The sequence below is a fragment of the Xenopus tropicalis genome, chromosome 6 (assembly GCF_000004195.4).
Source record: "Xenopus tropicalis strain Nigerian chromosome 6, UCB_Xtro_10.0, whole genome shotgun sequence".
Classification (NCBI taxonomy): Eukaryota; Metazoa; Chordata; class Amphibia; order Anura; family Pipidae; genus Xenopus; species Xenopus tropicalis.
Window position 1 is genome coordinate 28,364,663 of NC_030682.2, and position 16,309 is coordinate 28,380,971.

The 16,309-nt window shown below is 41.6% G+C and overlaps 1 protein-coding gene across 4 annotated transcripts in view; it reads right to left on the minus strand.

Annotated features, from left to right (window-relative positions):
• Positions 1-10,597: 10,597 nt before the first annotated feature.
• The window catches only part of stam (signal transducing adaptor molecule), a 32,558-nt gene continuing 26,846 nt past the window's right edge, over positions 10,598-16,309 (minus strand). For 2 of the 4 annotated variants that reach the window (XM_012964454.3, XM_012964453.3), the window contains exon 14: positions 10,598-15,095. In XM_012964454.3, the coding sequence (XP_012819908.1) occupies positions 14,891-15,095 (205 nt within the window). In that variant the 3' untranslated portion in view covers positions 10,598-14,890. 4 annotated transcript variants of the gene reach the window in all.

The following is a 16,309-nucleotide window of genomic DNA, read 5'->3' on the forward strand; positions in this document are numbered from 1 at the left end:
TTGGGAACAAGTCAACGACCTGAGGATTTCTGTGGAAAACAGGCTAACGATAAACTGTGTTGGAGCAGGTTTTTGGCATTTTACAGTAAACAGCAATCACATGTGCCATTCGACGGCCAACAGGAAAGTGGAAGGTGCGTATATTACTTCCATCCCGAAAAGCAAGTGTTGTTTTGTTCCACCATTGTTTAATCTTCATTCTGTGCCCCCCCCCCCCCAAAAAAAAAGAGCACTGTTTTTTTAGGGCATTTGGATTCAATAGAAACCTCCACATTTTTACATTTGAATACACAAATTGGGATTTGGTGTCATATTTAGCTAAATATTTCCCGGAGTATTCAGCATTCTGCAGCCTGCTTTAAAGAGACTAGATGGCAACCCTAATTGTACCTTCCTTGCAACATGGTCTGCTAGTAAGCATTGCCAAAACAGGCTTTTATTTCAGACAGAAGCAGTGATACTTTATATTTCTGTAGGGAAGCGCAAAGAGACAATTCCTGGTGCAGAAACTTCTACAAATTCAACAAAGTGCACACGTGCTACCTTCAAGGCCAAATTAAAAGTGCTAGTGCCATTGTGCAAAACACCAAATAAATAAAGTGTAAATGTTGACAAACTCAGGAAGTGGCATCTCTCTAAAAGCTATATCACCTACTCACCAGATGCCAACTAATCAGAAGCCAGAAGTAACCTACATATTAGTCAGTCTTCCGGGAATTCTCAGCATGCATGTGTAAATGGAAAATTGTATAAACACGCAGAACATAAAATGAAAGTGAATATATATGACTATGGGATATCTCATTATATGTAGCTATGGGATAGTTATGGGTGGAGTAGTTTTCTGTTATGTGTGTCATTTGTAGCAGCTGGTCAACTCCAGAGGGTAGGTCAGTTGGAGTGCCTAAAAATGAGCAGCTTGTCAGCATCATAGTATGGGTTTGACTGAGCACTCGCAATTTCAATTTGTTTTGTGTACTTACAGGAATAGATTGTGTCATACCCGCCCACAAACCCTGAACACGCTTTGTAAGTGATCCTACAAAATGTGTCCCAAAACATTTTTGCCCCGGATCTAATAAATGTCACATCTGACTTTGAGCAACACACGTTGGGGTGAGTGCTATACTAAGAAGCAGAAAAGCAACCCGCCCACTGACCACCAATGAATCCTTATAATGACATCACAACATGTCTATATATAAATGTCACAGTTCTCTCATAGCTTTTTGATCTCCAGCTGGAACAGACTTTACTTCAACATTATTATTTATATAGCGCCATCAATTTATGCAGTGCTTCACAGAATTGAGGGGTACAAAAGACATAACAGTTAACATGTACATATAAAATGTACATATAAAATGGTTTGCGGTTACATTGGATGAGGATCGGAGACACTAGGGGGAGGGCCCTGCTCGCAAGAGCTTACATTCTAAAAGGGAGATCTTATTACATCAGATTTTATTACCACAATCCCAAATAGAAGCATTTTTTTTAAAGATTAGCACAGTTTTAAGCTGCCATATCCTGCCATAATCAAATTCTATTTAATGTAGGAGTAATATTTTACTGGTGGACAAGAAAGCAAGTGGCTCTTGGTAGAGGATCAAGTAAATCTTTCTTGCACTTTATGCACTGTACACATTTTTTTAATATTCTCTTATTTTTTGTATGTTTATGTAGCGGAAATTAGTGCCTGTCAGCCAATTACCCTACATTAGTCATCACAGTCCCATTCAGGTGTTTTTGAACATTCTTAAGGTGGTCATACATATCCAGATTTGGTGGGGCAGTTTGTTTGTGGTAATGCCTGACCATTAGGGCAAGATTGTCAGCTTAAGAAACCAGTTTTGACTAATTTTCTTACCACTCACATAGAACTGCAATCAGTCTGTCCAAACTGTCAGTTCAATCAGCTAGTGTCCCTACTCTGAGCGTGTACGGGCATTAAAGACCTGAAGTTTGTCCTCACTACAGGTCGACCAGATTGGGTCATTGGCTAGGAACATCAAAGAACAAAGCCACCATAACAGTTCTTTTTATCCAATGTAATTAAGACACTAACCACAATAAGTATACCTGTATTTTTTTAGTAGGTCTTTTCTGGTTTCCTAATAGTAGCTTCTAATCACCTTACTGAGTTACAAGAATGTCTGTAGTGTGAATGAGGATCCAGCTTCATTGGAGCACCAGAAAGCACACTTAGGGGCACATTCATCAAAGTACAATTGTTTCCAAATACAAAAATTCGTATTTTTTTCATTAAGTTTTCGTTCATTTGCACAACTTTTTCGTACTTTGCGACAAAATTTACGTGGCAAAATCGTATTTGTCGCAATGAGTACGAAAGTTTCGGATTCATTCAAGCTTTGGTATTGTGACTTTCCTTGGGTCAGGTTGGAGCTGCAGAGTGCCATTGAGCCCTATGGGAGACTTTCCTTGGGCCAGGTTGGAGCTGCAGAGTGCCATTAAGCCCTATGGGAGACTTTTCTTGGGCCGGGTTGGAGCTGCAGAGTGCCATTGAGCCCTATGGGAGGCTTTCCTTGGGCCAGGTTGGAGCTGCAGAGTGCCATTGAGCCCTATGGGAGACTTTCCTTGGGCCAGGTTGGAGCTGCAGAGTGCCATTGAGCCCTATGGGAGACTTTCCTTGGGCCAGGTTGGAGCTGCAGAGTGCCATTGAGCCCTATGGGAGACTTTCCTTGGGCCAGGTTGGAGCTGCAGAGTGCCATTGAGCCCTATGGGAGACTTTCCTTGGGCCGGGTTGGAGCTGCAGAGTGCCATTGAGCCCTATGGGAGACTTTCCTTGGGCCGGGTTGGATCTGCAGAGTGCCATTGAGCCCTATGGGAGGCTTTCCTTGGGCCGGGTTGGAGCTGCAGAGTGCCATTGAGCCCTATGGGAGACTTTCCTTGGGCCGGGTTGGAGCTGCAGAGTGCCATTGAGCCCTATGGGAGACTTTCCTTGGGCCGGGTTGGAGCTGCAGAGTGCCATTGAGCCCTATGGGAGACTTTCCTTGGGCCGGGTTGGAGCTGCAGAGTGCCATTGATCCCTATGGGAGACTTTTCTTGGGCCAGGTTGGAGCTGCAGAGTGCCATTGATCCCTATGGGAGACTTTTCTTGGGCCAGGTTGGAGCTGCAGAGTGCCATTGAGCCCTATGGGAGACTTTCCTTGGGCCGGGTTGGAGCTGCAGAGTGCCATTGATCCCTATGGGAGACTTTTCTTGGGCCAGGTTGGAGCTGCAGAGTGCCATTGAGCCCTATGGGAGACTTTCCTTGGGCCGGGTTGGAGCTGCAGAGTGCCATTGAGCCCTATGGGAGACTTTCCTTGGGATGGGTTGGAGCTGCAGAGTGCCATTGATCCCTATGGGAGACTTTTCTTGGGCCAGGTTGGAGCTGCAGAGTGCCATTGAGCCCTATGGGAGGCTTCCAAAATCATGCACTGAAGGATCAAAGTCAGAAAGGTTTTCCCGCCATTTCCGATCTTTCGTATACGAAAATTTTGCAACTTTCAGATCGCCAATATGATATTATCATGACTATTATGATCTTTTCGGAAGCATTTTCGTGACATTTCCGATCATCAGAAATTGTCGTATTTAATTCAAATTTTACCCATTTTGGGATTCGAACTTGTATTTTGATGAATCAGCCCCTTAGTGTGTGTTTATCTTTAAAAACCATAACAATTTGATTTATCATGTTCCTAGCTTACTGACAAATAAGCAAGTTGGGAAATAGTTCAGGGAAGTTATGCCTGCAGAGCCGCTATTTCTAGTGAAATTCTAGTAACAATGACACATATCTTGCGGGTTTTTTGTAACTCTGAATGAGCAGAACAACATCTGAATATCTGCCCAGTCATTAAAAAGGAGTGTTGTAACCAAAGGTCACCAACCAGCCAACAACCTCTAGTTTTTCCTATCAATTAGACTAAAATCATCAAATTCTTCAAAAGACAGGGCAGTGCAAATACCTAGGCAGGAGAAAGGAACCAGAACGTTTCACTTGTAAAGTGGTGATTTATCGGAAAAGGAAATAACACTCACTTCCTTGCATTAACAAGAAATGACACTCCGTATCCGATGTCAGTGTATCAGAATTATATTTTTTTTCCCCTTGTTCCCCGAATGCTGACAACAGCGAGGGAACCTTTAACCTGACAGAGGCTGGGACATCTGCTTAGAAATAATAGACTTTTTGGTGGTTAGAATGTTAAATAATGGCAGGCTGGAGCCTGTGTGTTTGGTGACAGTCTGGTATTAAAGACAACAGAGCACAAAACGCAAAAATCATATAGGGAAACATTAATGGTCCTTGACGTGGCACGTGAGCTTACATATTTTGGCCAAAGTGTGGTACTAACATCTCATTTTTTGTAAAAATTATTTTTATAGGCAAACTAAGCGCTGGCAATCTTTTGTGTATAAATAATGGCTTTTTATCTAGCAGCTGGTCAACTCCAGAATGTGGGTTAGACCAAGCGCTGGCGATTTCTTTCTGTGTTTTGTGTACAAATTAATGGTCCTAAGTTGCTTTACCAACGTTATGAGTCCCTTAAAAGGACCTGTGAAGGAAAGCATCTCCAGTTCTAGACATGTGAAGGAAAGCATCTCCAGTTCTAGACCTGTGAAGGAAAGCATCTCTAGTTCTAGACCTGTGAAGGAAAGCATCTCCAGTTCTAGACCTGTGAAGGAAAGCATCTCCAGTTCTAGACCTGTGAAGGAAAGCATCTCCAGTTCAAGACCTGTGAAGGAAAGCATCTCCAGTTCTAGAACTGTGAAGGAAAGCATCTCCAGTTCTAGACCTGTGAAGGAAAGCATCTCCAGTTCTAGACCTGTGAAGGAAAGCATCTCTAGTTCTAGACCTGTGAAGGAAAGCATCTCCAGTTCTAGACCTGTGAAGGAAAGCATCTCCAGTTCTAGACCTGTGAAGGAAAGCATCTCCAGTTCTAGACCTGTGAAGGAAAGCATCTCCAGTTCTAGACCTGGGAAGTGAAGCATTTCGTGTGATGTTCCTTGCTCATTTTCCTGGCATCTTTTGGTTGCTATATGATGTTTTGGGAATGGAGTGCCAGACTTTGAAATCTCTCAACATGGAGATATCAGCCTGGAGACATCTGTCCCAAATTAGAAACATTTCCAAAATCACATTCTTTTATTGATCTGGTAGAGATAGGTGAGGGGAAAGGTGACAGCTCTGAAAGCTACAGTAATGCAAGTATTGGCTTTATAAAGCGCCCAAGCACCTCAGTATCAATACTATTGCACCATGCTTAAAAGGGGCAGATTCATCAAAATGTGAGATTAGAGCTCACCACAGAAAAATGCACCCACTTTCTATTCATTCCTATGGGATTTTTAGGGAGGAGTGCAACTGACACTCCCCCCTCTATCACCAATTGTGTCCATAAAGAGGTTGGCACACAAGTGGCAGGGGGGGCAGCGTTGTGATTGGGGCTTATCTTTCTCTGCAGAGAAGCTCGTAACTGTGGTGGGGGCCCTTGAGGTGGCAGGGCCAGTGGGCCTTAAGGCAGGGTCTATCACATTAATAAAAGACCCTTTATCTATAAAAGCCTGGGCCCTGATTAGCACTCCATTCCCATTAAAATAAATCAATAAATCAGTTTTAGAATTAAACAACTCATGAAAGGCAGGAAGAAACTGAAAGACAGTTTGTATGTTCTCCCCAGTACTTGTGTGCTTTTCCTAAGGGTACTCCTTCACTCCTTCACTCCTCCTACCCTTTTATGGATCCCTGATGAAATTGGCCCCAATATGTTTGAATGTGATTGGGACTTTAGATTGTAAGCTCACCTGGGACAGTTGTCTCTGTAAAGCAATGCTGAATGACAGCCCTAAATAAATACCATGAATGCAAATAATAATAACAACAATAAGGGGGTTATTTATTAATTTTTGACTTTGGAAATTTGAGAGTTTCTCTCTAGTTCCCATAAACTCACATTTTAACAAAACTTGAGGTTTTGCTTATTTATTTAAAAAGCGGAATATGAAAAACTCGACTGATTAAAAAAACTTGGATACCTTGAATTTGTGAGTTTACAAACTTTAGAAAAACTCAAAAAATTCAAAAATCTCCAGTTTGCCTAGGGCAACTCCCATTGACTTTTACATCAACTCACAGGCTTTTCGATGCCAAAGTTTTAAATTTGACTTTTCAGGTTTTTTGCACTTAATAAATATATAATTTATTTAAAAATTTAAGTTTTTAACCATAAGTGAAATATAGCAATTTGAATCATGGAAAAAAACCAGATTCAAATGTTGATAAATCACCCCTAATGGTGCCTTGGTCATCAAACCTATCCCTACCAGTGGTATGGTCCTTTCTTAATGGAAAACAAAACCCAAATTCACTGGGGGGTGCCAATTTGTTAGGTTACTCTAAACCAGGGGTCCCCAACCTTTCTTAATCAAGAGCCACAGTCAAATGTAAAACGACTTGGGGAGCAACACAAGCACCATAAAAAATTATGGGGGTGCCAAATAAGGGCTGTGATTGGCTATTAGGGGCCTCTATGCACCCTATCAGCTTAAGGAGGCTTTATTTGGAAGTAGATTTTGTTTTTATGCAACCAAAACTTGCCCCCAAGTCAGGAATAAAAAAAACACCTGCTTTGGGGGCACTGAGAGCAACATCCAAGGGGTTGGGGAGCAACATGTTGCCCCTGAGCCACTGGTTGGGGATGACTGATCTAAACACTAACCAGGGACTCTGGGCCAGGGCACTTCTTGCATGTAGAAAATACCTTGGGCTATTGAGGAGAGGGGTAGCGTTGGCCCAAGGGTTAAGTTAATGAATTTGGCCACTGGGGGTGCCTGAGATATTCCCACCCCCAGGAAGTTTAGATAGCGTTGCCCTTTAACCTCAACTCAATCAATTAGACCAGACGCCTGTTGGATGTAGAGACAATGAACACTGGGCAATCAAAGTCCATCACAAACAGATACGTTTGAACCTCACCAATTTAGTAAAAATAGTTTATATCTGTTGGAAAAAAACATATCCTGGTATCATGGAATGGAAGATACTAGAACTCGGAAATTCTATAAAAATCTTTGACTGTCTCAGCATGCTACAGCTTCTACATTCCATTGTTATACACTAAAATAACAGCAGGAATGTTTGTGGATTTTTGCCAAGGTAATAAACACATCTATTCCCTTTGCTGAACCTTGATCTGCTCTGAAGCCATCATGCACTACATACAGTACGCAAATCCCAGCGGATCCATAAGAGTCTATGTACATTGAAACAAAAGGAAGATGTGGCTGTTTTTAGTAAGTAAATGTGCCAGCACAATTGCCTGTCTTGGTATATGGGTTTATACGTTTAGCTGCAGTTCTGCTGGAAATCAAATAACTTGTATGGAAGCAACACACAAACCAAGATAAACAAGACTAATAATGCAGATAAGGGCAGGTAACAGCAGAAAAAGGGGTTTATACACATTCATATAAAGCATTTGTTTGTAATTACACCAGACAGGTAAGAAGTGCGTACTTTAGAAGCTCAGATATGGGTTGAACACCAAACTAATTAGCCATGGGGGCTGCCATCCACATTTACATAGCAGATGACTTCTTTAAAAAAAACAATGGTTTTAGTAGTCACAGAGGCAGTAGTCACCTAAACACCCTTTAGCACACTAAATAGGATTTAATTCTGCCAATTCTTTCAATTAAAATAAACTAAACCTACTAATATTTTGCCATTAAAAAGTAATTTGTTATTCACTAAACTCACAGGCTACTTCGATCAAGGAGAGATAATGAGCTCTGTTTAAACAAACCCCTCTCTAAGATGCAGACATTGTAATAAGGAGCAGCTCATTACAGGAAGGTTTATCTGTGGATTGGTTAATCATTGGTTAATCATTCTAAAAAACTGTTGATCGTTGCTATGGCCATTGGCAAGCATGGTGGTCTGCTTTGGGGAAGTTCTTGGGAAGGTTACAGTCATTGCCCAGTGGGACTTCAGTGCTCGATTGCAGGGTTTTCTTGGGTGGTTTTGCATGCTCTGCAGCTGGCTAGCCCATCAGTGGTTTTGTTTATGTGGTTGTCAGGTTGGTGCGCCAGTACATTCAGGGTGGCTAGCTTGTGCAACATGTGTTTCTTCAGTGGTAGATGCTTTATGGCTGATTGGTTCCAATAGTTTGCAGACGGTTAGCTAATTTAACATCAGCAGTTGATTGCACAGTACTTGAACTCACTTTCTTGTTGTAAATTCTATTTCTTCAAGTCCGGACATGTCAGTACAGGCTTTCCCATCCCAATTTTATTTCCTGTACTGGTTTGGAAAATGTATAACAGCGGTGAGGAGAAAATCTGGTGGTCTTTTAGAGCAGGATTCATTTTAAATGGCAATAGTATAGTATAGTATAGGTCCTGCCTCCTGTCTAGGAGGGGCAATGCTGCTCATGTTTACTGACATGCCGGGACTACAAAAAAAAGTTTATGACAAAAAGTGAAATTCTCTTTTTATTTTGCCCACACTGAAAAAAGGTGTATAGAGTAGGGTGAGCAAGTGCAACAAATTAACTCCTTACAGTGTTCTCCTCCATGGTGACACCAGCCCCTTCACAGCCTGTCTAGTGACCTTGATACTTGTGCCATGTCAGGGAAGTTTAATAAATCATGGCAGGCCAGGCTGGGTCCAGGTTGGGTGGTGGTGGTTTATGTTCAGGTGTGGGTTGAAAATATGTTGATCCATGAGGCCACCAAGTGACTAGCTTTTTTTCTGCCCATGGTTTGGCAAAGACTCTGCAACAGTTAGGATATGCATAATACTCCTCCATATGCCCTTTAATAGAGAGATCCATCTTTTCAAAATGTTAAATTTAGCCTGAATGTAATTGTAGCAGCCACAAAAGTTATTCAGAGAAACTGGAGAACAACTCTTTGTTCTCTTAGTTCATGTCAATAAAAAGATTTGGTAAAGTTAATCTGAAGCATGGGATAATTGTTAGGGGGAGTAAATAATTTTAATAATAAAACTGCCCCTGTACTGGGATATATGAACTGTGAACTCATGGCAATTGAGTTATTTCTGCTTGCGAGGCAAAGGGCTAGAGAAGGTACCATGATCCTTGACTTTAACGTTAATGAGCGGTGCATCTGAATGTTGTACGCAGAATTAGATATAGTGTAACTGTGAAGCAAGTGACCTGAATGTATCCCGCTATATGGTCATGGAACTCCTCCATATACCCCAATCTCCTGTGTAACAACCAGGGCCGGGCCAAGGTATTTTGGCACCCTAGGCAAAGACTTCAATCGGTGCCCCCCCCCCCCCCCCCCCCCCCATCCTGCATCCATACCATTTCCCACCTTACCATTAATGATAGACACATTATGACACATAGATCAAGGCAGGCATAAAATGTGATTTTAAAGTATTACATTTTTATAATAAATCACACACAGTCACAGGCAACATATCAGCCTAAACTTAAAACCAAATAATCACAGCACACATGAAACAGTTGTCCACATAACCCTTTTCAGTTTCAGCACAGCAGTCCCCAGTCACAGCACAGTCAAACATATTGCCCCAACCAAGACGCAGATAGTCCGATAGCACTAATAAATGTGCCTTTTTGCCATCATTTCCCCCCCCCCCCTTCCTGATTGCCCTATGTACCTGTGCCAGGCTGCCAGCAGCCATTTTATTGCCATCATATTGCCCCATGTACCTGTGCCAGCAGCCATATTGCCCCTTGTTACTGTGCCAGCAGCCATCATATTGCCCCTTGTTACAGGAGGCAGCAGGGGCCAAAAAATCATATATTGCCCCCAAATGATCTCTACCTGTGCCAGCAGCAAGCGCCAGAACTCCCAGGTTTCTCCTGCTTATATTTTCTCTCCACACTTCACGATGTGCCAGCTCTCTCTGTCTCTGCCTTTTAAATGACAGCTTAAGCACGCGCCAACCCCTACTGCAAATGCGTCACAGCGCCAGCGTGATTAGAGGAGAGCGTGTCAGTATATTAAGGTACATGCCGGCAAAGAGAGGGGTGGAGGAGCGCCCTCGGGTCCCAGTACAGCACAAATTTATACTTGCACAACACACGCCAGAGGGGATTGGGGAGGGCGGTTTTAAAGAACAAGGCTGCCAAGGAAATTAGTTTTAAAAAAGAAAAAAATAAGTGAAAAAAAAAATCTTTTCCCTTTAAAGCGCGCCCCCTAATGATTGCGCCCTAGGCGGGCGCCTACTCTGCCTACCCCTAGTTCCGGCCCTGGTAACAACTGTAAGGGATTTTGCTTTGAGGATGAAGTCCTTCATGGAAGGACTGATAATTGTGACCAATGGACTAGGTAAGAAAAGGAGAGGCCAAAGGTCATAAAAAAATTGGACAAGAAGTAATGCAGCAGAGTGGGCGAAAAGTCTGGGACAGGACAGATAGGGCAAAGAATCAGGGAAGGATGGAGTGGGATGGAGCAGGCAGAGAGTCATTGACAGAATGGAGAGGGCAAAGAGTCTGGGGAACACACTTTTTGGCCCATTTATCCCCCCCTCCATACATTAGATGTAGTGTACAGTGGCTCAAATTCAAAAAAATGTATCTGCACAGGGTTTCCAGGTATCCAGTTTTATTTTATAACATAATAAAAAATGAGATTATTCCAGAGAGCAGTTTGCAACATATAATAATACATAAATGGTAGTGAAATGCATTTATTCCATGTATGAGCAGCTTTCCTGAAAACAAAAGTAACAGCTAAGGTGCACGGCATGTTGCCTGTAGGTGTAAAAACCCAAGTCCTATAATAAAGAAGTTTTCATGAAGCTGAAATACATATTGTACATATTGCCCCCTCTCTTCTAAGCTTATGCTCAATGCTGAATACTGTTCCAGAGAATTTCTGTTTTTTTTTTCCATTTCACGGACCAATGATCTAATTCTTTATATGGTAGTGGTCAAGGATATAATTAAATTACGCCAGAGAAGCCTAATTAACCTTTGGGCAGGATGAAGGCATCAACATAGACAGTCATGTTTTAAATGGAAGTGAATACATGGTTTAAAACCAAATTTCTAACATAAAACAACTAAACCTGCAGAGAACTTTCCTTATGAATCTTCTAGAGAGCTTTCTATTTAACTTCACCCACATACCTTAACAATACTAACATTGTCTGCGCTGAATACCCTATACATGATTTATGTCCTTCCTGTTGTCACTCTGCAAAATGCTACAATGTCAAATAAATATAAACTTCTGATAAAAACTCAAATTAGATAGGTATTTAATTACTCCAACTGTCCGATATTCAATACTAATTATGTTATTAAAAGAGAATGGAGTCACCTTATACCAATTCAGTCCACTGCTAAGGCCTCTCCATCCTGAACCACACCACCCATTCATGGGAATATGGCATATAAAAGCATATAAGCACGGTTGGTGGCTTCCATCTCTGGCTACTTGACTTCCTCTTCCTGGCTCGCTGGCAGGAAATGGCAACCAGAAGCATGTGCAGTTGAAGCTTTTCTGGTACTGCTCCGGTCCTGGCTCCATGCTCCTGGATGCCATACAGTCAGGGAGAAAGTTAAGCAGCCAAAGGTGGCAGCTGCCAACCCCACTCAACTACTCTGCTTTTTATTATGAAGTATGAGGGAAATGGATAAATTTTAGAAGTTCTTTGTTAGAAGGGTTTGGGGCTGGACTGTATAAAGGGGTTCCATTTTGCATTATGAAATAAACTAAGCTTTGCACATTACCAGCACACTAAAATCACTTCAGGTGGAGGTCACCAATACCCAGTTGCAGCAGCTCTTCATTTGTGCACTACTGCTGGGCTCTAAGTAGTTAGCCCCTTCCTTGGTGGTGCGGCATTACTGGAGGCCCCTGACATCACCTGACGTTGGCTAAGGGTCCCTTCTCAAACTCAGGGCAGTTTAAGGCTCATATTGAGAAGGGTCGTTAGGGTGATTGCACATCACTAAGAAAAAGGGCATATAAAAATATTAGTAGTGCTTTACCAATGCATGGATAGCTTTTCCTTACAGGCCAATATTCTAGAATTTAAAAGTAACAAATACTCTGATGAAACGGATGAAGGGGTTGGTGTAAGGGCAACATGCAGCCTGTCTACCCAAGCCAAGAAATAACTTATTTACTAAATTAAACATTTCTATACAACAGTGTATTAAACCTATATACAAGTGTAGGCTTCAATTAAAAAAAAAATCACAATAAAATTTGTTGTTACAAAATAAAAAAAGGTTGGAATGGGTGAACCTTTTTTGTCCCTTTGTCTCATACTGTATTAAGGAGTTAAAATCCTAACCACACTGCAATGGTTTCTGACTCTCAGTTTAAGCTCCCCTTTTTGGCCATGCCCTGTAAGCTCATAACTAGCGATACAGAAAACACCACCTTAGGAGCCATTCAGCCATAATTCCAAGAATATCTAAAAAAAAGTTCATGTGGTCATTTAATATCTCCCCCTAACTTACCTTCAAGCCAAAAAAAGTGGATCTAGAAGAGCAAAAAGCAATCTCCCCAAATCTCAACCTAATAGGCTAACCTTTCCTTTAGCCACAGCTCTACACCCCACTAGGGGAACCAGCCCCACAGTTTAGGAACCGCTGCCATACTGTATTATACTGACCAATGGAATATCAGTCTCATCAAACCTCTTTCTTTGGTGTAAGTACTTCTAGCTGGTCATTTTAAAGATTTCTAAAAGACAACTAAAGCCTAAAAAAGAATAGAGTAAAAGTTCAATGGACTTAGGGGCAGATTTATCAAAACCCGAGTTCGAATCCCGAATGGGAAAAATTCGGATTGGAAACGAAAATTTCTGAAGATCGCAAATATCCCGAAAATGCTTACGAAAAAATCGTATTAGTCAGGAAAAAATCGTATTGGCGATCCGAAAGTCACGTAATTTTCGTACCAAACCATTGCAAACAGCGGCACGACTTTTCGCACGACTTTTTCGTGCGCCCGCGCGAAAACGCCGCGGCTGCTCGAAAAAATCGGGCACGAATCCGCTCGCCGCGTTCTGACCCGTTCGGGTCTTTATAAATCTCCCCCTTAGTGTAGCAACACAACAATATGGCTACCATTGACATAGTAGCTATCCATGCCTCTAAACTTGCATCCAGCATTGCCTCATCTTTCTTGGTTGGCCCTACCCCGAGTGTCTGAGGCATGCACATGCTCAGTTTGTTCTGAATTGCTCTAAATTACATTTAGGGATATTTGTAAAATATCAAATCATAAGCTGAAAGTGAGCCGACATACGTGAAAAACATTTTTATCCCAAATAAGGATAAAGTGTTCAATCTATTAATTCCTTTTTAGGTTACATAAAACGCATGCAGCAGAGAGCTGCAAAAAGACTGAATGTAAAGGTCAATGTGACACATATGGATGATATACTATTCTTTATGCAAATGTGAATAATGAATTCAAACGAATTAGTTTGCTAGCAGATCACATGAGACTAAGCCCCATTTTAGGTGCTTACTTTAGAAGGTTCTGGGTAATTTTATTCATTGCAGTGTGACCCCTGCTGTCAGCAAGAAGAAAGTAGTGATCCCATAGTCCCATACCCACAGTCCCATATTCATCTATCTTTCAATGGAGATATTCCATGCACTTTAACAGTAACCTCCCTCAATAAGGGATATCATTCAAATGTTGATGTATTTAGTTTAGGAGACTGAGTGGAAAAGATTTATTGGTTAACTTTTTATAAAAAATGCATGTCGGACTGCTTACTTGTGATGAGCTCAGATGTATGTTGCAGACTGCTCTGGCTTTTGTTCAAGCATGTGGTGAAATGCCAGAGGGGCTGCTGTAAGATACCATAGACAGTTATTATTTAGTGAGTCTGTTTATGCCTCTGTAAACTTGAAATGCCTGGGTCTATCTTAAATTCCAGTTGGGGAAACACTGAAGTCGGCAGTATCCATGCCAGCTGCCTATCTATTAGCTTTGTAAGATAGGGAGCAGACTTTGTGTGTTGCTCCTAGATGAATGGGTTGCGGGTAGAGTCTTTTTGAGTCTTAGGAAACTTGGAATCCAGATTAGTAAAAGGCACAAACACTAACTCTTAGCCAGTTTGAATGAAAAGGTGAATTTGTCAGACATGACTTTCTGCTACTGTGTACTAATCCCTAAGTCCTGCAGCCTGACAGCAGCCAGAGCAGGCCAAGCATGCCCTATGCCTGAGCAGAAAAGAAAGATCTGCCTCAACTCTGTCAGTAGGAATCCTCAATTCTGTACCTCAGACAGTTGGACTCATACATTCCCTGAAATGGGCATTTTTAGTTTAATCAAGCTCTAGACCCCTTTAAGCAAAAGATAAAATAACTGAATGACAAACTCATTGCTTGTGTTTATATCTTAATTACGCACTGCATCACGGTGACATCCATAATATCTTGTTTCACATTAACAGGAGGTGTCGCACATTACTGCGCCTCCTACTTTGTTCCACAGAATGTGATTACAAGGATAATTACGCTGATATTCTTAATATTTAACAGATAAAAGATCACCACGTTATATTTTGTCATAGTGCATGGGGAAGAGAGGTTGCTATTGGAGCTGAAACCAATGAGCATATTATTGTGATCACAAAACACAGAACATTGCCATTTGCCCACCATGAAAGTGTGACTTTTTGTTTTTAAATATGCAAGCTCCATGCTGGTCCATTTAATTGTTGTATTCTTCCCAATTTTAGTGTTCCGTAGGTAAATAAAGCTGGAAAATTAGTGCACGACAGAATTTTGAACTACATTTTAAAACTGTTTCTATATGGAAAAAGACATGGTTACAGGGACATAAGAGGTCACATTGTGGGTTTCATTGAAATATTAATATACAAAGTCCAGAGCTTAAAGTCCTATAGGAGAGCATTCTGAGCATCGCACTGTTGATGATCGACACTTCCCGATGAGGTTAGTGTGTAGTTTTGTACCTGGGGGGCACCGATTCCGTTCTGATAAGCAGTGATATCGATGGGAGCAGCGCTGGCGGCAGGATTCAGGCTATGTCCTGTAGCCTGGTTCATATATAGATTTCCTGGTGTAGAACTAATCACTGTGGTACTGAAAGACAGCAAAAAGATAAGAACAAAAATGATACAAATAAAGCAGCAAAACCTTTAATGTACGCAGTCATCATATTGAGGTCAATAATTACAGTGGTGTGAAAAACTATTTGCCCCCTTCCTGATTTCTTATTCTTTTGCATGTTTGTCACACTTAAATGTTTCTGCTCATCAAAAACCGTTAACTATTAGTCAAAGATAACATAATTGAACACAAAATGCAGTTTTTAAATGAAGTTTACGTTATTAAGGGAGAAAAAAAAACTCCAAATCTACATGGCCATGTGTGAAAAAGTGATTGCCCCCCTTGTTAAAAAATAACTTAACTGTGGTTTATCACACCTGAGTTCAATTTCTGTAGTCACCCCCAGGCCTGATTACTGCCACACCTGTTTCAATCAAGAAATCACTTAAATAGGAGCTACCTGACACAGAGAAGTAGACCAAAAGCACCTCAAAAGCTAGACATCATGCCAAGATCCAAAGAAATTCAGGAACAAATGAGAACAAAAGTAATTGAGATCTATCAGTCTGGTAAAGGTTATAAAGCCATTTCTAAAGCTTTGGGACTCCAGCGAACCACAGTGAGAGCCATTATCCACAAATGGCAAAAACATGGAACAGTGGTGAAATTTCCCAGGAGTGGCCGGCCGACCAAAATTACCCCAAGAGCGCAGAGACAACTCATCCGAGAGGCCCCAAAAGACCCCAGGACAACATCTGAACTGCAGGCCTCACTTGCCTCAATTAAGGTCAGTGTTCACGACTCCACCATAAGAAAAAGACTGGGCAAAAACAGCCTGCATGGCAGATTTCCAAGGCGCAAACCACTTTTAAGCAAAAAGAACATTATGGCGCGTCTCAATTTTGCTAAAAAAACATCTCAATGATTGCCAAGACTTTTGGGAAAATACCTTGTGGACCGACGAGACAAAAGTTGAACTTTTTGGAAGGTGCGTGTCCCGTTACATCTGGCGTAAAAGTAACACAGCATTTCAGAAAAAGAACATCATACCAACAGTACAATATGGTGGTGGTAGTGTGATGGTCTGGGGTTGTTTTGTTGCTTCAGGACCTGGAAGGCTTGCTGTGATAGATGGAACCATGAATTCTACTGTCTACCAAAAAATCCTGAAGGAGAATGTCCGGCCATCTGTTCGTCAACTCAAGCTGAAGCGATCTTGGGTGCTGCAGCAGGACAATGACCCAAAA